This window comes from Primulina tabacum, chromosome 15, assembly GCF_025594145.1.
Source record: "Primulina tabacum isolate GXHZ01 chromosome 15, ASM2559414v2, whole genome shotgun sequence".
NCBI classification, from domain to species: Eukaryota; Viridiplantae; Streptophyta; class Magnoliopsida; order Lamiales; family Gesneriaceae; genus Primulina; species Primulina tabacum.
This window is the reverse complement of record NC_134564.1, coordinates 36,771,513-36,794,638: the sequence shown is the minus strand read 5'-3', so window position 1 is coordinate 36,794,638 and position 23,126 is coordinate 36,771,513. Positions and strand designations below refer to the sequence as shown.

Sequence of the window (23,126 nt, the reverse complement as noted above, 5' to 3'; positions counted from 1 at the left end):
TGTTGTGTTCTCACAACATTTTTACGGTGGCACATGTAATTTGAGGAACACTCTTGGTCATCCTTGGACTGGTTCCTAATGCACAGATTAATTAAAACAAAAGCCGGGAATGCTGTTGCCAAGGATTCTTTGGTTTAGTTGCAAATGTGAATTAATATAAATTTGTAATCTTGTTAATTAATTTTTTTATGAAAATAAATATTTTTTCAATTCTAATTTATTTTTTTAATGATTTAAATTAATTTTAATAAATATAAATTATAATTATAAATATTTAATTATCTATCAAATTATTTTAAAAATATTTATAATTATTTTAAAAAAAAACAATAATATTGTAATTATTACTAAAATTTTATTTAACATTAACATTCAAAATATTATTATTATTTTAATTATTAAAGTACATGCATGTTTACAAATTTATTTTTAATAAATATATTTAAATTAATTTTAATAATATAAATTATAATTATAAATATTTAATTATCTATCCAATTATTTTAAGAATATATATTTAATTAGCATTTGGGGTATTTTGGTCATTACAATAAAATTTACAAAATTAATCCATCATTTTAAAATCATACCAAACACCATGTTATTTATCTCATTATACTATTAATCTATATATGTCATTTTTTAATTACTCTAATTATTAATCACTTACTTATCCTATCACACGTACCAAACGGAGCTTTACAGATTTTTACATCAATATCTTTATGATTTATGAAGTGTGTCTGTGCGACTTTCTAGAAACCGATCAAACACATCCCAATATTAACCAACTCGTAAGCCAATAAATTATGTGAAACGTCTTATTCTGGCGGAGGAGCAAATCCGAGGCGTCAATAGGTATTCTTAATTATTCAGGTGAATCTGAACGATTTTCACCGAGTTAAAACCCTCCTCGATCTAGATAATCTTTAAACTTACCCAACACTTGTACCATCAAACATCTGAATCATATACTGATTTACAATTTAAACACACAACCAAACCGATTAAATAAAAAAGATAAAAATTTGTGTGAGAAAGTGTCACGGGTCGTAGTTTGTGCGACGGATCTTTTATTTAGGTCATCCATGAAAAAATATTATTTTTTATGCTAAAAGTATTATTTTTTATTGTGAATATGGGTATAGTTGATCCGTCTCACAGATAAATATTCGTGAGATCGTCTCATAAGAAACCTACTCAATAAAAAAAATGGTGTTATAGCTTGTAGGATTATGTTTTTAAACTACCTGTGTCAATTTTTTTTATAGATTTTGTAGGACATTCGCTGATTTACCAACAACTATCTAACTCAAATATTTTAAATCATTAACCAGATCAATTATAACATCCAAGGATTCAATCATTTAAAAACTAAAACTTGAAATTTGATCGGATTAATATAATGATGATGATGTGATATTAAATAATTTTCTAAATAATTTTGAGCACGTGTGGAGATGCGGGTCCCTACCAGATTTTGACTTTTAAGGGCTCATTTCAATCATCGTTATCTTAAATTACCATTATTGATTCGCTTAATTAATTAATTATGGATTGGACTCCAACATTAGTGGCATGCATCCCACCCCGTCTGTGTTGCCTTATATGTTAATAATGACTTCAATTGAGGCTGCCCACTTTCATACATTAATCTAACTTATAATATTAATTAACATTGTTCTAGTTGTTATTGATTGTAAAATATATTAAATATTTCTTGTTTTGCCGCCCTCTCGAGATTAATTGAACATTGCATTTGACCAATTGAATAATTTATTAAACATTAATATATCATTACGACGGATACAGCTACATCATCGAATTAATCACCCCGGCCCTGTATGTTCTGTTGAACTATTATTGCTGAAATAATTACATATATTAAATTCAAAAGCTAGAACCATAGATTATTTTATCCCATTATTGACGCCACGTTTACTACAAAACCTCAACAAATTTTTTTTAGAATATATTTCTTGTGATCGGCACATATTTTATTAAAATGCTACATTTCTTAAATTTTTTTAAGAAAAATATATTTGATATGATCTATATTTTATATTATATGTTTTCAAACTATAGGTGAAGTGCGCATGCCATGTTTCATCACTACACGATTCTTGATATTTTCAGTATAAATACTGCACCTAATTCACATCCAAAGCAACCTGAAAAACAAACACATGAAAAGCAAAAAAGAAAACGCCTCTTGATCAATAAACTAAGAAGATGGCTCATGTCAACATAAAGTATGCCTACTCAAAGATCCAAACTGAGGAGCCTGATGATATAAAGCATCGAAGGGCGCAGTTCTTGATTTATAAGTCGTTGCAGAAAGCTGATTCAAGGAGAAGGCCGTCGTGGTTGAGAGTGAATATGTTCAGATTGAAGATCAAGATTGGTAAGAAATTGAGAAAGGGTTACTCCATTGCCTCGTTTTCTGCTAAAACGGATTTGTACAGACAGATTGCTAGCGTGTTAAAATCTTGGCTTCGGTGGAAACAGGATTCAATAGTGACTAGTAATGCACTCCCACCAGTGCCATGAAGCTTTTGTGATCATTTCGATGTATTTTCTTTCCACAGCTTGTTCTTGTTTTGTAACAGAAAATAGGGTTTTCATTATTGCTACGTGATCTGTAACCGGACGAAAATGCAATTTACAAGGTTTTGGCTCGTCCTACACAAGAACGATCTACCCGTAAAAGATTTAAGTCCCCCGGATCAAAATCCTGCGTCCTCCCCAGCTTATGGTTTTGAATTAGAGTCTATGATAAATGAAGTACTCATATCCCATTTAGGTTGATGTTAAAAACCTATAATGGTTTCATCGGTGTTAGAATGAATAAAAAGTAGCTGCTATATATGCGCAAATGGCGCTTGCATAAACCTGAGCTTGGGGCACGGCGATAGAAGATATATTTATCATATTTGTGAAACAAAACTTAAATATGAAAAAAAATGGAGTGATAAGGACGCCAGTTGCTTCATCAAGGTTTTTAAACTTAATTATTTGGAATTAACTTTGTCTCTTTTGGTGAACATTGTTGTTGCATAACTACAATTCATTATAATAAAAGAAGCTTTTGTTTGTAGATAAAAACAAATGGTGTAATACATATCAAACGCTTCCATTTTCAGGATTTTTTTAAAAAATTGCATGTATTCGATAATTTTATGAAGATTGAAACTTTAGGAATATTAGGAAAAAAAAAAGAAGGCAGAATAAACGCAAAATCCATTTGATTGGGCCATATTGGAGGCCAGAGTATAATGAATTTTAAGGCTTTGCCCATTAAGAGTGGGCCTAAGAAGCTTCTCGTAATCAGGAGCCTGTATCTATATCTGCCTGGATATACCCAGATTTATTGTATATGATTTTTTGAAATGTGAAATTTTATTTTAACTATAAAAAAATTGATATGATAAGCTGCTAATTAATTAATTCTGATCATTTCTATACGATTCATTTGTATATTTTAAGTTCATGGTGGTGAAATTTATTGAAAGGAAAATAACATTTTAAATCTTCTAACTTACACATTTTTTAGTTTTGGTCATGCTATCAATCAATTTACTATTTTTATCCACTAACTTTATTTTTTCTCATTATTTGTTTTTTTTATTAGAGTATTGACATTCATCATATTTTTCGAGCTGACTCGAAAAAGTGACTGTCAATTCTTTTTTTTTTCTTAACTTTCTCCTTTACGATAACAAAATGCATAAGTCGTTAGAAGAAGTTCTAAAGGATGTCACGTTAGCAGCATTCTATTGAAAACAGACTAAAAATTAGATGAAAAAGTGCAAGTTAGTTAACAGAAATCGTGAGTTAACAAATAACATAACTAAAAATAAAAAATTATATAAGCCGCGGAACTTAAAATATATTAATGTTCCTAGTTCTCACTAGCACACAGGTTGGTGGCTTTTACGTTACAATTTACATGGAAGAACAAAGCAGAGATACAGAAACAACTCCTTTGAAATTGCATAAATTTAGAAGTAATGTGCGTTAGATCTATCTTGAAAATAAAGAAGAATTATTTCAAAAAATAAAACCAAGAAGAATCATTAAAGAATACATGACAATGCATGTGGAATATAATAAAATAAAGAACGTGCTATTAATTCATTAAACAAAACAAGAATTACAAAATAATTTCAGTCTGAACCATACCCAATTTGACTGTCCAGCCCCCAATGTAATAAATACATTAAAGACTCGTCTCAACGACAATTATCCAACCTACTATTTACCCATCATACCAAACAGAACTCCGCGTGCGAAATTTAAAGTTCTCAACACGTGTGTTTCGTTACTGAACAAGAAGAAAATCGTAAAAATATATTATTATTATTATTATTATTATTATTATTATTATTATTATTATTATTAATTTCCCTAAATACATTCCATATAGAAACCTACAAATTTTACAACACTAAAAAACATTGTATTTTGAAAATTTTAAAATTCAATTACATAAAAATTATAATTTTATTTTTTTAAATCTACAAAGTAAAAATGTGTTTGTTTTTTATAAAAAAAAATCCACACTCCATTTGTTTGTTTATAAAAATTTAAATAAACCAAATACTATTGGCAATTTCATAGTTGTTTATTTGAAATTTTAAGTTATTAAAAAATAGTTAGTAATATAAAATACACCATGACACCATGTGTCATGGTGTATTTTTTTATATTTAATGCACTCACAAGTAACAAATTCCAATATATTGATTTGGGACAAAGTAGTATCACAAACCAATCAAATCCAAATTTGGGAGAGTAATGTTGTTTTAGATTTGTTCAAGTCGAACTCAAGTCCTTGAGAAGTGGCTCGGTTATCTCTTCCCACTTGTCCAACCTCTCCCTCGCTTTCTCCACCTAAATTATTCCATATCCTTCTTTAAAAAAAATATATTTAAGAAAATAATCAAGAAATCATTAAAGAAAACGCACCTCTTTGTTCCAGTCGGCACGAAATGTTACCCAGAGCAAGATGAAAGTTTGCAATGCCGTTCCTCCGATCATCCCCGACCAAATACCCTGTCAACAACAACACACGCTAAGAGTATTACTTTTTATTGTGAATATCAATAGGGTTGATCCGTCTCACAGATAAAGATTTATGAGACCGTCTCACAAGAGACCTACTCAAAATATCGGAGTACCTTGACACCGAGTTTGAATTTAAAGCCGAGAAGACATCCAATTGGGATTCCAACCAAGTAGTAACACCCGACATTTACGTACGCCACAAACGCTTGCCATCCGCACCCCACGGCCACACCTGTAAATAATTATGCTATTGAATAAAACATCAAATTGGACGAGAAAGGCATAATCACTCCCTTCAGTTCGTAAATGATTATTTTTAATAATTAATGTTATATATGATCGAGGTATGAAGTTGACACATATATACTAGACAAATTCTGAGAATACGTACGTCCAGAAAACTATCGACTCGTTGTGGAGCCCATGCCCAAATATGAAAATCTCAGATTTGAAATTATTTTTTAAACTATGAAGGTAATTAATTGTCCACTCTCATTCTCAACCGGATCCAAATAGCTAATAGATTCTTTCATAAATTTTGCATTATCTTCAACTTTTTTGTGGGAGCTACTTAATTTCCAACTTTTTGAAGTTGAGAAATATATTTCTTGCTTTTTCATGTGTTTATTTGTAGTGCAGTCCAATTTCTTGGATAATATGAAATAGTAAGAAAAAGGAAATATTGGAAAACGGAATTTGAAGCAATTTAAAACGAAAAAACACAAGGACAAAAATGAATTGTGGACGACAAATTGTTCACCAGATAAGACGGGTTGTATGCCATTTAGAACGAGTGTGACGGCTAAGAATGGACAAAGGTCCGCCACCGCGTCCGCCACCGTTTCGCCGCTAGTGAACATGTAGCTAACGACATGGCGTAGGGACAACACGACCACTCCTTCCACCACCGCAAGGACTAAACAGACTGCAGTCACCACCACCACGGAGAAAAATGCTGACTCTGGGTGCCCTGCTCCCAACTCATTGCTTACTCGCACGCTTATTAATAATCCCCGATTAGTTTTTCAGCACGTAAACTCTACCAGAAATCTCAAATAATTTGAAGTGACTCAGAAATCAGTAAATAAATATTATTTCAATCCGGAAATAGCTCGGAAACTAACCTAGCGGCGGCGTTGAATCCTATGGCAATCATAAACAGCAGCCCGTTTATTGACATGCTGCAGAAAGAGAATCATAGCTTCCTCATAATCTAATGTTCAACTCATTATATACGCATACTAAAGGATCGAAGTCGAATATTATTGACATGGATAATCAAGTTTTACAAGTGCTAACAAATGCCCTTGAAAACAGGAATATTGATCAGAAACAAAGACAAGATTGTTGATTATTTACCATACAGAAAGTGCATCCAAGGCAAGCTCAGGGTTCTCGAGCAATCCAGCAATCAATACCAGAACCTGGAAGTACCAAGTTTCCAAGCACAGCATCACCGCAGAAGCCATGGACAGTTTAACGAATTCCCACAATCCAGTGAACGCCTCCCACTTGAAACCACTCCATGTTGCCTCACATCTCTTGCTGTTCACTATGTAGACAAACTGAGCGAACACAATTATCCACCACGACAGGCTTAGGACCAAAGATGCTCCGAGCAATCCCATGCCAATCTTGTACGCAGCAATCCAACTCAACAACAGATGAAAGCAAAGTGTGGACAGGGAAATCAACGCGCTTGGCCCGACGATGCTCTGCGCTTGCAGGAACTTCTGTATAGGAAAATTTACCGCGTACGCGAATATCTGCGGGATCAGGCCGTACACGAACAACGACGCTAGCATGGACACACGTTCAGATTCGCCTATAAGGAGCAGGAGCTGCCTTGAAAACACGTAAACTAGAGTGATTGGGAGGCTGAATAGCATCAACACAACGGTGGCGCGTTGAAGGTACACTCCTAACATTTCGTACCGACGTGCGCCGAAGGCTTGACCACAGAGCGTTTCCACAGCGCTTCCCATTCCTAACTGCAAGATCAGGACATTTAACTCAATACATATCATCCAGGAATGTATTGAAGTGTATGTTCGGTGTTCCGCTGTTTATTTGTATTGTGGAGCAGAGCAGAGCATGAAGTAGAACAAAACGAGTATATTACAATGAAACCGCATGCTCCCCGCCTTGAAGGTCGGAGTATATATGAAAACTCTGCTTTCTATAAAATTTTGAAATAGTGTAATGCTCGAACATATATACCAGGAGGCCGTAGGCGAATAACTGAATTCCTTGGTTGCCGAGGCAGGCGGCGGCGAACTGCAAGTTTCCGAGTTGGCCGGAGAAGATTCGAGTAGACACGGACATAGCGTTGTTGACTAAGTACATCATGACGGCGGGTGCAGATAGTTTGAACAGGAGCTTTAGTTCGATCCATGTAGCCTTACGATATCGTTCTAAGAGTGGGGAATCGGTGTCCAACAGCAACTTTTCCAAATCGGAGCCGGAGTGGGAGACGGGAGAATATGGCGGGTGGATGGAGGTCAGAGTTGGTTGATGGAGCTCATCCTTAGTACCGTGCTCCATGCCTACACCTGCAGTTTCTCTATGAGTGTGTTGCGTGAAACATTCGTTCTCGATACAATTTATATAACGCGATAAATATCAATTGATGAAAACTCAGCATCTAATAATAGCCCTTACTATATCATTAAAAATATGATTATTTTAATAATAATAAAAACAACCTTTATTATTAATTAATTTAAAATTTATTTCATTTTTATCTTAACTCACATATCAGAAAAAATTTGCTCTAATTTAAAAATCGTCTACCTCATCATTAATTGATGAACAAAATATTTTTAATTAAAAATATTGTTTACAACCGTGTGTGAATTACCATTGTCTGTGTGTATATATCGACTCTACAAAGACTAACGAAATTCGATATATAATTTGTAAGTGTATGAACAAAAATATCCCTTTATTTTATATGAAAAATAATGATAAAAATCACGTAGTGACTTTCATTTACTTATACAACGAGTTTCATATAATTAATTTCTAAAATATCTCTTCCCTCGGTTTATTTAAAATTTAATTCCATTTATCATCTCGTATAGGTATGTCTGTTTTGAACTGCTTATTTTGTTAATTATTTATAATATATTTCAAATTTTAATAAAAATGTATATCTGCAAATTTATATATGACGGAATGCTTAATGGACATACAGCCAACTGAACGATGACGACGAGAAGTGTCTTGCTAATTTCGGAGGAAAATATTTGCACATTTAGATGCTACTACCGTACTCTCAAGAGGAGGACTAGCTGTCAAAGGTATCTATCAGACAGTAGATCTTTTAGATTCAACTTCAACCTCGGATCATTGGTGAGGAACATTATGAAACTGCGTGAAGAGTTAAGCAAACTTTATGACGTTATAAATAACTTCAGGACATTATAAACTATCTTCGTGTTGGACGAATTGTCCTATTGTTCGAATTGTATAATCGTCAATTATTGACACCGATAACCACCTAAAGCAATTTGATTATAATTCAATTCATAATGATCGTAAGAGGAAAGCTCGTATTCTCGATCATTGATAAACAATTTGTTGAACAAGACTCAACACAATTACCACAAAATATACAGATTTCTTCGGTCTTGATAATTATTTACTTAATCGGTGGATAGGAACATACTCTAGATCGAAATTGTAGGGGTACTTCTTAATTAAACATTTCTACCAACTTAAAGTCCGGACTCAAATTCATTTTCTTTAATTGAAAAATATCTTATTGGATAATTTTTAGAATCTCTATAGTGTATCTTGTTCTTCCTGACCATCCACTCATTTTGTTTGAGTCGACAACATGACCCAATTTTATACGTAAGGGAGTGAGATTAAAAGTCGCATCCTCTTTTAAAATGGGAGATTTAAGCTTAGACTGTGACCCATTTTGATTTAATTTTAAAACGTTAATGACCGGATTTTTTATTACTAATTTTAATCGAAATTGCACTTGATCAGATAGATCTCTTTAATTTCATATAAAATTTGATTCAATTAATTTAATTTTTTTTAGAAATTGATGTGATTGATTTAATATAATAAAAAAATTGTCTTGGGTTAGTGTTACGTGTGTGTGTGTGTGTATCGACTAAGTCACGTCTATCGTGTCGGGGCCACACATTACATATGCTGATTTTTTTTTTTTAATTCGATGGAATAAAATAATTATTGTATTCAAGGATTAAGCGATATTAGTGTAGTATAAAACGAAATGTCAGTGTTGACAAAATCAAAACCAAATGATCAATATGATGATTGGATGGATGGTGAAGAAGTATCATCGTAATTAAATTGACACGAGTGGAGCAGGATGTCGCATCCAAATTAATATGCGTATGTGGTCCGGTAAGGTTGGTAATTCAGATAAATGAATAATCCAAAATGGTGATTATTGCTTCTCAAAGTTTAACCTCTCTTTGTACATTTGGTTGTTGTTATGGAAAATTATGTTTTTGGTTTTGTAATTTGTATTTTTTTTGTTTTATTAACAATCTTGGAATTTTTTTTGTTTTTATCATTTTTTGTCATGTTAATAGTGAATTTTCATATTTGTAGTTCGATTACTTGCATGTTTTTAGTCATCCGATTACTTGCAAAAGTGATCCGATTACTTGCAAAAGTGATCATCCGATCGACAGATATGTAAGGTTTTTTTCCAAAAATCCATGTCAGCATCCTCGTCTATCATATATACAATTTTCGACAGAAATGACATATTCCCGTTAAAAAAAGACAAAGAAAACGTATAAATTACAAGACTAAATAATTACATCACATGTTTCCACACAAATATTTTCTTGTTAGAGAAAAAAATTTATCTAAAACTACATTCCGAGAAATCATGTTTCATGTGATAACGATAAAATAGCAAACCAACATGAAAAATAAAGTAGCAAAAGATTTGTTAAAAAAAAAAAAAAAACTATTTTAATATTTATGTGGTCAAGTGTAAAGAAAGGAATAAAAAAAGAAACAAATCATTAAGATCACCCGTTCCAACTTATGGTCCAAACATTTCCTAAACTATCATAAATCCTTTTCACTACTTAACGCCAAATCTATCGAGAACTAGCTAGATCAGAAGTGAGCCCAATGAAGATGACAGCAGCATATTTTCTTTAATTATTATGACATATATAGTTTACGAATTCATAGGCATATCATGTTGGTCGATCAGGAATTTTTTTTTTTTTACAAAAAATAAATTATGCTTTAATTCGATCCTTATTCTACTTAAATCACTACATATTAAATTATGCTAGTGACAACACTCTTTCATTAAATATAGTATCGATACAAGTCAAGTATTTGTAGTGGCGGAGCCACATACATATATAAAGCCCGGGCGGTACAATTATTTTTAAAAAATATGTAAATTTTTGTATAATTTTGGAATAATATGATATTAGACCGAGTAAATCAATTTAAAAAATTAAAAGATTATAAAGTTCAAAATTGTAGCTCGGATAGAGTCATATTTTTGGCTGCGCCACTGAATAATTGCAGTATAGTTATTCATCTCGAAACAAGAATATCAAGTAGTGGCATAGATTGTGTTTCCAAGGTAGAGTTGCACACTTTAGTTGTCTAGTGGCATTCGAATAAAAAGATTTGATTTGGACATAGAAAATAACACAAGATTTTGGAAAGTAAGTCGAGTAGATTTCATGAGTCAAACTGCATAAAACAAATTTGATGAACAAAATCTACCATACGAGTACATGTCCCGAATATATTTATTTTTTAAAAAAGATCGAATTCACTCATTGAAATTATTAACTATGTTTAAAATGCTGGCAGAAAGAATCGCAACCCTAGGGTGATAAATTGCCTTTTCTGATTCGCAACTTTCGAATGAAAATAGTGTGAATCAGAGCCGCAATTGGGTCAAGATATGGAAATATGGGTCTCCTACATATGACTAATATTTGGGCTATCTTTGGTTTGGGTCGAAGGCGTGCAAAATTATAAGGTCGAATTTGGTCTATGGGTTTCGTTTTTTATTCTTATTTGATGCGTAAACTATGTTGACCCATTTTGACTCGAACTAGAAAAAATTAGTCAAATGCCACGATAGAATTGTATTTTACTGCTACATGTAATAGTAGAATTGCGCCATGTTACTTTATAAAATAAATAAATAAAATATGTTTTTATTTATTAAGTATGAGGTTTAAAATGCATGCTCCAAAACACAAGTGATAACGGTCGATTAAAAAAAACAATAGTTTATTTCACTTATTAGTTGTATTTCGGAATGATTCTTATCTTAGTCCTAAAAAAAGTGTGGACCTGTGAAAATCCAAAAGTTTTTTGAGCGGAAATTGTAGGTCGGGTACTTGAAAGTTGAAACCAAAATGGCATAGAACACTCGTGAGCCCAATAAATGGAATCATTTCCTTTTGTTGAAAAAGGTTACTCATCCACCTCTTCAATATGTTGTTTGTGCCATTTTTCCCACCCCACTTGCCATCCTCTTCCATCACCACACGATACAAAGTAAATAACATGATTTGCTTTTTAGCAATCCAATCTAATTACTCGCCGGAACCAATCGATCGTGCATTCAAAATGTCTGGCTTTTTTAGAATTTACTTGTGCTTGTCTGAATGTTGCACACAAGGAAAAGGCCAAAAAACATTACCAATCACCAAGGAAATGGTCACATTCCCATAACATATTATGGGTCCAACAAGGTTGGAGAATATGAGGCCCTGGAATCACCGTTTATATCTATTTTCCGTTATATCTATTTTTATTCGCTTCTGAAGAGTTCATTTTTCTAAGATTCTATTTGTTCAAGTGACGAGGTATCCGATGTATAGAATTACTCCATTCTGTTACTATACTATTTTATTACAGCAAAGCATCTCGGTTTCAAGTTAATTTGGTGAAAACCTTGCTATATATATATATATATATATATATATATACTAGTCACGACAGAATGAATATAATATCTGCAATACTATTGTAAAGTTTGGCCCCTAAGGCCCTAAAAGATAGTAGTGGTCATTTTCTTATTAACCTTCAATATATTGATGATCCTCTTCCTTTTGTGGCCAAATGGTCAGGTGTAACTTCATAAAAGAAATAAGAAGATATTATTATTATTATTATTGCAGCGTTCAATTAACCTAGTACATGATTTTGCTCAATCGCTCCAAATGGACTCACTTGGTCAACGGGTAAATTCACCAACGCTTGAGAAATAAATATACGTATCATATATGATCGCGGTTAACACATTAATTAATTTGGATAAAAATAATTACCAAAATTTATATTTATTAATCACCCATCGAACCCGGTCCGACTCCACACCCCATCCCTGACACGGCTAAGGTCCCGGCCCTTAAGGGTTCGCCCCACACCCTCGAACACCGAATTGGCTGCAGCATTCCTGCTGCGTCTGTACTCACGCGCCAGATATTCATGCGGCGGAACAACCTCCAGATCATTATCGTTGAAATCGTCTTCCCATTCATGCGGTGACTGGACTGAGTTAACCCGATAAATTTTGGACCAATCGGGTACGTTCACTGGTGCTGACGTTGCTACGTGGCGAACACGTGGAGATTCTATGTCTTGAGCTCGGAATTGGTGGACAACCCTCGGCGACGACGAGGTGTTGGAATCATCAAAAGCCAACGACAAACCACCGACCTGGCGGTGGGATACCGGTGGTGGTGGGCGGCGGCTACTGTATATACTGAAGGTCCCGTTGCTTTCCGTGGAGGCGCCTGAGTTGGACCACTCTCGCTCGGGAGAGTGATCATTCCCGTTGGCTGTGTTATCCACCAAAGACCAAACCTCGTCTTCCCCCAGCTCCGGCGCACCATCAAACGTCTCTTGGCCGTTACTCGATCCAAAACTTCCTAAATACCTTTCGCTGCCACTGGTCGTTAATTTCCGGCCCTTTGCCATGGTTTATAATAATTACTAATTGAACCGATTAAAAACCGGCCATGATTTCCCGGTTAGACGGTCTTGATGAACAAAGATAATAAATTATATATAGCTCAGGTTACCGGAATGGTGACTTTCCGGCTAACCCAAACAGAGAAATATGTAAGCCCTTGTGCATGTACTTATATCGGCTTCCAAGACTGCGGTTGAATCTAGAACGTTTGCTCGGGTTGAATGTAGAACGTTTGCTCGGCCCCACACGTTCATTTGAGTTTCATTTTGTCTGCATTTTCTTTAATTTGCGCAACAAGGAAAAGGCAAATGTATGGTGAGAAGAAATAAGGAGGGGAACACGAAACTTGTAATAAAAGATTTAAAAAAACACAACTTTCGAAATCATCACTTGTGACATTTACGTGGATTGATGATGCATTATTTATTATTTGGCTCACTTCAGAAAGGAATTAAGCGCGGTTTCTTTCTTTGTAATGTAGTAGCAAATGAGTCGATTTAACAAAATATTCTCAACCAACAAAAAAAAGGTGCGATGCTCGACATCAAATCAAGCTTAATTTGAGCTCCTGGCAATCACTAGTATCATTTATGCATGAAAAGAAAAATCCCCTGCTTTTGACATAGACAAAACAAGAAACATGTGACCACTTGTCCCATCCCCTCATTACATGTACAAATATTGACAAAATTTGTTCTCATACACAAATTATTGAATTGATAATTTAAATGATTTAATTGGTAAAAAAAAAATCATCGACTAGATGCAAATCAAGATTCAAGGCTGCAACTGGGCTCGATGCCGGATTTGGATCCAGCTATGCAACCTTAACTAACATGGGCCCGACCCATTTGGTGGTGGCCCATAAGGTGAAATAGCACAAGTAAAACGCACATTTATTTATTTATTTATTTATTTATATTATATTATAAAAATAGAGTGGTAGAAGAATATAGTAGACCCACTTGTGAGACATAGAACAAGGCACCTAAACCACTCTACGTCATAGACTCATGTTGAAATCGAATTAAAAAATGATTTTAATAAAAGAAATTGTTTAAAATTATTAGAATCAGAATCCTACCTGCTATTGATTCCCATGAGATATTATTATACCTAATATTTATGTGATTTTAATCGTACGGTTCGTTTGGTGTTCTTTATTACATGAGCCATTGATCCATCGCTTCTTTATTATTTCTTTATATTTATACTATTATTATTATTATTCATTATATATTATAAGTGTTGTGTTATATATGCATACTTATTATGCAATGCCTCCATACTAATATTAAATTGCAAAATACCTAATAACTATTTTAGACAGTGTAATTATTTTTATTTTTTATTCAATATCATTAGATCACGTGAGTTCCTCACATTTTTATAGAAATTGAAGTATAAAGTTGATGATCTGACGACTGATAATTGACCATATTATACATGTAAGAGATAAATTAATGAGATCCTTGAATCACAATAATTGTATCTTCACTTTATTATGATATGGTTGGATCTTGGTGTAGAATCTAAAAGGAACTTTATATAATTCTATAAAATGTGGTTGTTTAATTAATTAAACATTAAATGAATTAATCATGCATATAAATTTAATGAAGTGCTATGAATTATGTACTTGTCTTCAAGAGAAAATTACATGCAAATGCCGTAGGGTAGGGTTTTTAATACATGACATGGTTCCGACAAGGGGATACCCCATGCATGTGCAATTAGCCTCATATCATTTTCAAGAATAGAATGATTGATCAATAAGTATAATTTAAATATATGTATAAATTACGGTTTTTATTTTCAAAAAAGTTAGATTATTAATTAGCTTATCGTTTATAATTCTTCATCTTTTATATTGAATGGTTTTTTTCTCTAATTATATAACAACAATATATCAAAGGCAAAAACTTGTGTGAGACGGTCTCACGGGTCGTATTTTGTGAGACAGATCTCTTATTTGGGTCATCTATGAAAAAATATTATTTTTTATGCTAAGAGTATTACTGAATATCTGTAGAGTTGACCCGTCACACAGATAAAGATTCGTGAGACCGTCTTACAAGATATCTACTCTATATAAAATAACACATAATTAATGACAATAGCTAGTACTTTAATTAATAACCTTCGCGTTAGAAAGAATCCCATGTGTTGGCTATATACAAGTTATCCCTCCACACCCATTCTTCCTACTTTTGATCTCAGCCATCGAAAATGCCTGTAAATCGTGACCTACTTATTCTTGACACTAACTAATCTTTATCATACTATACACATGCATATAAATATATATATTCCTATATGTCGACCACTTATTGGTGGACAGCTCATGAGCGTCACAAGATGTTCACATAAACATCTAGTGAAACGTCCATTTTTACAAGTCCAAACAAAGTAAACTAATGTCCAAGTGTAAGCATGGACAACAGGTTTTTAGTTACGTTTGATCAATAATAAACTAAGTTTATATAAACAACTCAAGCTATCACACGCGGCGAGTTCTCATTTTTTTGCGAGGAAGAAGTTGGTAATTACATGTTGTGTTTGGTGCTCAGATTACGTTTTCATGAAATGAAACTTAAATGGTTTGTTTACTGCCTCTGTCGTGTCGGCAAAGTCAATTGTGGCTGGCAGCAAAACATTAAATGCACAAGGCTGCAGCAAAATTTGAAACGGAATAGGTACGCGTTTTAAACGCGGTTTCACACTGACAGAAGGCTCTATAAATAGAGCTCCCCCCTTCATTCTGAAATCATCCCTTCTTCGAGTTTTCTCTCATCTTATAAGCATTTGAGTGCTTAGTTCTATAATATTTGTGAGGTGTTTTGTTCTCCTGTATTAAGAGAGTGTGTGTTCTCTTTGGAAACACAGTGAGTGAGTTGTACACCACAAAATATTACAGTGGAATTCTTTTCATCTTGCCCGTGGTTTTTACCATAATTATTTTTAGGGGTTTTCCACGTAAATCTCGGTGTCCATTTTATTCTTTATTTTCGGGTTTTATTATCTCAAATTCCGCACGTGGGACCAACAAGTGTTATCAGAGCCTTGGTTTAAAATTTCTTAAAATTATGAGTATGCTCTGTGGTTGCAGCCTAGACTGATCTTCCACATCAGAAAAGATTTTTTGAGATTTTTTATTTAAGGCGGGATTATTTTGTCCGGTCTACTAAAATTGTTGTAGACATAATGGCGGGAAGGTACGATATAGCAAAATTCAACGGAAGCAATTTTATGATGTGGAAAATAAAGATACAAGCAGTTTTAAGAAAGAAAAATTGCTTGGCGGCTATTGGAGATAGACCGGTGGAGATTACAGATGATGGAAAGTGGAACGAGATGAATGATAATGCTGTTGCCAATTTACACTTGGCTATAGCTGACGAAGTTTTGTCAAGTATATCTGAGATAAAAACAGCCAAAGTTATCTGGGATACTCTGACAAAGATGTACGAGGTCAAGTCCCTACACAACATGATTTTCTTAAAGAGAAGGCCTTATACTCTTCGGATGGCGGAATCCTCATCGATGACCGACCATATCAACACACTAAATACTCTATTTGCCCAACTCACTTCCATGGGGCATAAAATAGGGGAAAATGAACGTGCGGAGCTTCTACTTCAAAGTCTACCAGATTCATATGATCAACTTATCATCAACATTACCAACAATATTCTTATGGGCTTTCTAAGATTCGACGATGTCTTAACTGCGGTTCTCAGAGAAGAAAGCCGACGCAAGAATAAGGAAGATAGGTTGGTAACATCGAAGCAGGCAGAGGCTTTACCGATGATAAGAGGAAGATTTATGGACCCTGACTCCAGTTGGAGCCAAAGGCGAGGTAGATCAAAGTCAAGAAGTAAGAAGAAAAATATTTACTGCTTTAAATGTGGCGGTAAAGGGCACTTCAAGAGAGAGTGTACGGGTATCGATAAAAGTTCTCAAGGAAATATGGCCAGTACTTCAGGCGGTGGTGAAATATTATTCAGCGAAGCAGCAACTGTTGCAGAAGGCAGACACAAATTTTGTGACACATGGATTATGGATTCAGGAGCGACGTGGCACATGACGTCTCGGAGAGAATGGTTTGATCATTATGAACCAGTCTCAGGAGGATCTGTATTCATGGGAAATGATCATGCCTTGGAAATCGCTGGGGTCGGTACTATCAAAATTAAAATATTTGATGGCACCATTCGCACCATACAGGAAGTACGACATGTGAAAGGACTGACGAAAAATCTTTTGTCCTTGGGGCAATTGGATGACATCGGGTGCAAAACTCGTATCGAGAACGAGATCATGAAAATTGTGAAGGGCGCGCTTGTGGTTATGAAGGCGGAAAAGGTTGCTGCAAATCTGTATGTACTTTTGGGAGAAACACACAAAGAGGCAGAACTAGTTGTTGCATCAATTGGTTCAGGAGAAGAATTAACAGTGTTATGGCATAGAAAGCTCGGGCATATGTCAGAACGAGGGTTGAAAATTCTCTCAGAACGGAAGGTGCTGCCGGGACTTACAAAAGTGTCACTACCCTTTTGTGAGCACTGTGTTACCAGTAAACAACACAGATTAAAGTTTGGCACTTCTACTGCCAGGAGCAAAAGCATATTGGAGCTGATTCATTCAGATGTTTGGCAAGCACCGGTTGTATCCCTAGGAGGAGCGAGATACTTTGTCTCGTTTATTGATGATTTCTCTAGGAGATGTTGGGTGTATCCAATCAAGAAGAAATCAGATGTTTTCCAGATCTTCAAAGAATTCAAAGCGCGAGTTGAACTTGATTCTGAAAAGAAAATCAAGTGTCTGAGGACTGATAATGGAGGAGAATATACCAGTGACGAGTTTGATGCATACTGTCAACATGAGGGCATCAAGAGACAGTTCACGACGGCTTATACACCTCAACAGAATGGAGTGGCGGAGCGGATGAATAGAACCTTGTTGGACAGAACAAGAGCTATGTTGAGGACTGCAGGTCTAGAAAAGTCATTTTGGGTAGAAGCAGTCAAAACCGCTTGTTATATTATCAATCGTTCTCCTTCAGTGGCGATTGATCTGAAGACTCCGATGGAGATGTGGACCGGGAAGTCGACATATTATTCTCATTTGCATACATTTGGAAGTCCTGTGTACGTTCTGTACAATGAGCAAGAAAGATCGAAGTTGGATTCGAAATCCAGAAAATGTATCTTCTTGGGTTATGCTGATGGAGTAAAGGGGTTTCGCTTGTGGGATCCTACTGTTCACAAGCTTGTCATCAGCAGGGATGTTATCTTCGAGGAAGATAAAGTAAAGGGAGACAAAGGCACACCGAATTCAGAAACTACTATTTTTCATGTGGAAAATAAGACGGACGATGGTCAAGTTTCTTGTGAAGCAGTACCAGAGCACGAAGAACAAGAACATGTTGAGTCTGAAGTTTCCAATGTGAGGCAGTCAACTCGAGACAGAAGACCACCAGGTTAACTTTCAGATTATGTCACTGAAAGCAACATTGCATATTGTCTATTACCAGAGGATGGTGAGCCATCGAGTTTCCACGAGGCTACTCAAAGCTCGGATGTATCTTTGTGGATGATAGCAATGCAAGAAGAATTAGAGGCATTAGACAGGAATAAAACTTGGGATCTTGTTACACTACCACGAGGGAGGAAAGCCATCGGTAACAGATGGGTCTATAAGATCAAGCGAGATGGAAATAACTAAGTGGAGCGGTATCGTGCTAGATTGGTGGTAAAAAGGTATGCTCAGAAAGAAGGCATTGACTTCAATGAGATATTTTCTCCTGTGGTTCGGCTTACAACAGTCAGATTAGTGTTGACATTGTGTGCGGTGTTTGACCTACGTCTGGAACAGCTAGATGTGAAAACGGCATTTCTTCATGGAGATCTTGAAGAAGAAATCTATATGCTCCAGCCAGAAGGTTTTGCGGAAAAAGGCAAAGAGAACTTGGTTTGCAGGTTGAACAAATCTCTGTACGATCTCAAACAGGCGCCGAGATGTTGGTATAAGAGATTTGATTCCTATATCATGAGCCTTGGATACAACAGATTGAATGCAGACCCTTGTACGTATTTCAAGAGGTCTGGTGATGATTATATTATTTTGCTGTTGTATGTAGACGACATGTTGGTATCAGGCCCCAACAAAGATCATGTCTAAGGATTGAAGGCACAGTTGGCTAGGGAATTTGATATGAAGGACTTGGGACCAGCAAACAAGATTCTAGGGATGCAAGTTCACCGAGATAGAAGTAACAGAAAGATTTGGCTTTCACAGAGAAATTATTTGAAGAAAGTCTTGCAACGCTTCAACATGCAAGATAGTAAGCCAATCTCGACCCCTCTTCCTGTTAACTTCAAGTTATCCTCCGAGATGTGTCCTAGCAGTGAAGCAGAGAAGATGGAGATGTCTCGAGTACCGTATGCATCAGCAGTGGGAAGTTTGATGTTCGCTATGATCTGTACAAGACCGGACATTGCTCAAGCAGTGGGAGCAGTTAGTCGGTATATGGCGAATCCTGGAAGAGAGCATTGGAGCACTGTTAAGAGGATCCTTAGATACATTAAGGGTACCTCGAATGCTACATTATGTTATGGAGGATCGGATTTTACACTCAGGGGCTATGTCGATTCAGATTATGCAGGTGATCCTGATAAGAGGAAATCTACTACTGGTTATGTGTTTACACTTGCAGAAGGAGCAGTAAGCTGGGTTTCAAAACTGCAAACAGTTGTGACGTTATCTACGACGGAGGCAGAATATATGGCAGCTACTCAAGCTTGCAAGAAGGCAATATGGATTAAAAGGTTATTGGAAGAGATCGGGCACAAACAAGAAAATGTTTCTTTGTTTTGTGACAGTAAGAGTGCCTTGCACATCGCAAGGAATCCAGCCTTTCATTCCAGGACTAAACACATTGGAGTCCAATTTCACTTTGTGCGGGAAGTAGTAGAGGAAGGAAGCGTGGATATGCAGAAAATCCATACAAAAGATAAATAGCTGATTTTCTGACCAAGCCAGTGAACACTGATAAGTTTTGAGTGGTGTAGATCCTCAAGTGGTCTAGTGGAAACGTAAGCAGCAGGGAATGGCAAGATTGAAATGATGTGTTGAGATGTGTTTGATTCTCAATCAAATCTCCAAGTGGGAGAAATGTCGGCAAAGTCAATTGTGGGTGGCAGCAAAACATTAAATGCACAAGGCTGGCAGCAAAATTTGAAATGGAATAGGTACGCGTTTTAAACGCGGTTTCACACTGACAGAAGGCTCTATAAATAGAGCTCCCCCCTTCATTCTGAAATCATCTCTTCTTCGAGTTTTCTCTCATCTTATAAGCATTTGAGTGCTTAGTTCTATAATATTTGTGAGGTGTTTTGTTCTCCTGTATTAAGAGAGTGTGTGTTCTCTTTGGAAATACAGTGAGTGAGTTGTACACCACAAAATATTACAGTGGAATTTTTTCATCTTGCCCGTGGTTTTTACCCTAATTATTTTTAGTGGTTTTCCACGTAAATCTCGGTGTCCATTTTATTCTTTATTTTCGGGTTTTATTATCTCAAATTCCGCACGTGGGACCAACATGTCGTAGTTGTGTTTTCTATTGATTATGCTAGTTTAAGAAAAACAATGAGAATATTTACAACTTAATTATAACTTAAAATAGTGTTTAATGTTGCATCCAAAAAAAGTTTTAAATGAGACGAGAACCAACATTTTGTTGTACAACACTAGGATAGCTTCTGACATTAGTCGTTAAATACAGAGTACTTTTTTCCAATTATGTCTATAGAACCAGCCTTGAAAGAATCATGACTTCACTAAAATACATTACTTGTCTCCCAATCTCAAGAGTAAATATTAAAACTGTTGTTTGGAACTTTGGGTCTGTCTTAGTTAGTTCCTACTACTGAAAATATCACTGATTCCTATAGAATGTGAAAGGCACAATGTAGCCATTGTTGAGATCTATCACACTCCGGCACTTGAATAAACACCAGGCAAAACTGGATGGAAAAACCAGGATTAGTTTCCAAGTCATGATAAGTTGTTGAACAGGTTACATATTATGAATATGGAATTGGTAGCAGACTAGCTTTCGACTGGCCGATCACCTGCCGTATGTATATTTGCATGATTGCGTCTTGCTTTAATTATAACAAGTTCAGGCATAACAGCTAGTATCTATGAAAATTCCACGCAGACAGTATGATGAAGCATTGAAAGCTCCATGAAAGATGTAAAAACTCGTATATGTACTTTGCCAACTGCATGGGGAAACTGATATCCAGTATTATGCTTCATTATTGTTTTTGAGCTTCTAAACTTGTAGATAGAAATTAAATATCTATTCCATTTAAAAGCGACATGCAACATTATATTTAGTAGGAAAACGTAATAAATACTTTTCTTTAAATGAGTTGGTTCACAACACAAGAAACTAATGTTTTCAAACTCTAGCCTGATGATGACAAGCAATCTAATCTGACCCAATTGTAGAAAGGTGAAACTTTCTACGCTATTTAAAAATTGCACACTATTCCAGTTAAAGGGGAATCAAAGCATTGAAACTAATGGGAAGACACGCATAAAGAAGACTTCTACAAGAATTGTCACTACTCACCTCCCATGTCCTTTCATAATTCATGTGCATGTGTTAAGGCTTTAGTGCATTCAAAAAACAAGTTTTAGGTTGCCATGAGCCGTAGCTGTAAAATTTAAACATATGACACTGAAACTATGCTTGTTGGGTAGATGATGACAGGTCTCCACCTCAACAAGAGAGGATCGGAAGAGGAAGTACGTTCAACATTGTTATGACATTCACATAATTTTAATTTGTAAGCTGAACGCTTGCTGCTTTACCGAAAACTATAGTCGTGATTATTGTGCAACTCAAATCTTACAATGTGTACAACAGCCAAAACGTCACATTTCAATTACTCTAACATATAAGAACAATTGTTGTGCCCTAACAATCTCTCTCTAATTGCACTCATTGCAATCGGTGAAAATCGAACATGTGATCTTAACTCTGATATCAATTATAAGACCGAACGCTTGACATTTTACCAAAAATTATAGCTAGTAATAATAGTACAACTCAAATATTTTAGATTGTACAATATTTAAAGAGTCAATTTTCGATTGCTCTAACGAACATAGACAATCACTGCACCACAACATACCATATTGAGGCATATAGAGTTTTCATCTCAAACAAATTCTTTGATTATATATTTCAAACATAAATCAAGAAACATAATGATGTTGTTCTTCCAAGCTTCCGTCATCACATAAATCTTTGGAATAGTATAAGAATATAACCCAGACATATTTTCATTCTCGTCCAGGGTAAGAACATGGCAGTGAGATGCAAAACATTAATCAGGAAAATATAGCTGTGTAAAGATACCGTGTCAAAGATTATGACCTAACAATTGGAGAAGATCTTATTGACTCTTTATACAGCACATGATTCAGTAAACACGGTGCACGAGTATAAAAGGTATGTAGATCGTAATTGGTTCCCATAAGCACAAGCACTAAGTTGCATCCCTAAATTTCAACAAGCGCCTACCAAATCTAATCCCATTTTCTAAGCTGCGTTCAATTAATTTATCCTAGACAAGGCATGAATTTTCAACAAGCGACTACTAATTCTAGTACAATATTACAAAGTCACATCTATTGACTATTATTATCATGTAATCATGAAGAACAGCTTGCCAACTATAACTTCCAAATATAGTTCAACAGATTTCCGTGTAGAAACTACAAGAAGCCGTAGCAACTGATCAATTAGTCAATTTATTCATTTAATGTTCCTCCTACATCGTTTTTGTGTTTCAATTACAAAAAAAGTAGGACCAAATTTAATAAACTACAAAGAAATTACCCAAATTACAGTTTTTGGCTTTTAATCTAGGCGATCGATAAACAACTACGACAGAACAGGAGATTAGGACTGAGTCTCGTTAATAAATGTTGTAGCGGCAGTGAGCTTTTTCCGTTGGAGACACCGAGGATAAGTTGTGACCCTCAAATTGAAGCACGGAATAACATCCACGGCAAA

General features: G+C 35.1%; 2 protein-coding genes across 2 annotated transcripts; both read right to left on the bottom strand.

The window, feature by feature from the left end:
* Positions 1-4,725: 4,725 nt before the first annotated feature.
* Positions 4,726-7,688, bottom strand: LOC142526854 (protein DETOXIFICATION 40-like). Its single transcript, XM_075631482.1, has 7 exons — positions 7,288-7,688; positions 6,427-7,058; positions 6,192-6,248; positions 5,828-6,066; positions 5,181-5,299; positions 4,969-5,055; positions 4,726-4,893 (listed from the first exon to the last, which is right to left on the bottom strand). Exons 1-7 carry the CDS (start codon positions 7,609-7,611, stop codon positions 4,816-4,818), a joined length of 1,536 nt encoding a protein of 511 aa, XP_075487597.1. The 5' UTR covers positions 7,612-7,688; the 3' UTR covers positions 4,726-4,815.
* A 4,505-nt stretch (positions 7,689-12,193) lies between these two features.
* LOC142527882 (protein S40-5-like) lies at positions 12,194-13,202 on the bottom strand. Its single transcript, XM_075632867.1, has one exon. The coding sequence runs from the start codon at positions 13,033-13,035 to the stop codon at positions 12,403-12,405; it is 633 nt and encodes a 210-aa protein (XP_075488982.1). The 5' UTR covers positions 13,036-13,202; the 3' UTR covers positions 12,194-12,402.
* Positions 13,203-23,126: the final 9,924 nt, after the last annotated feature.

Excerpts from the sequence above, each read along its gene's own strand:
- LOC142526854 (XM_075631482.1), bottom strand. The coding sequence starts at position 7,611 with ATGGAGCACGGTACTAAGGATGAGCTCCATCAACCAACTCTGACCTCC. Across the intron at positions 6,067-6,191 it reads GGATTCAACGCCGCCGCTAG|CGTGCGAGTAAGCAATGAGT; the intron begins GTTAGTTTCCGA and ends ATTATTAATAAG. Across the intron at positions 5,300-5,827 it reads CATACAACCCGTCTTATCTG|GTGTGGCCGTGGGGTGCGGA; the intron begins GTGAACAATTTG and ends AATTATTTACAG.
- LOC142527882 (XM_075632867.1), bottom strand. The coding sequence starts at position 13,035 with ATGGCAAAGGGCCGGAAATTAACGACCAGTGGCAGCGAAAGGTATTTA.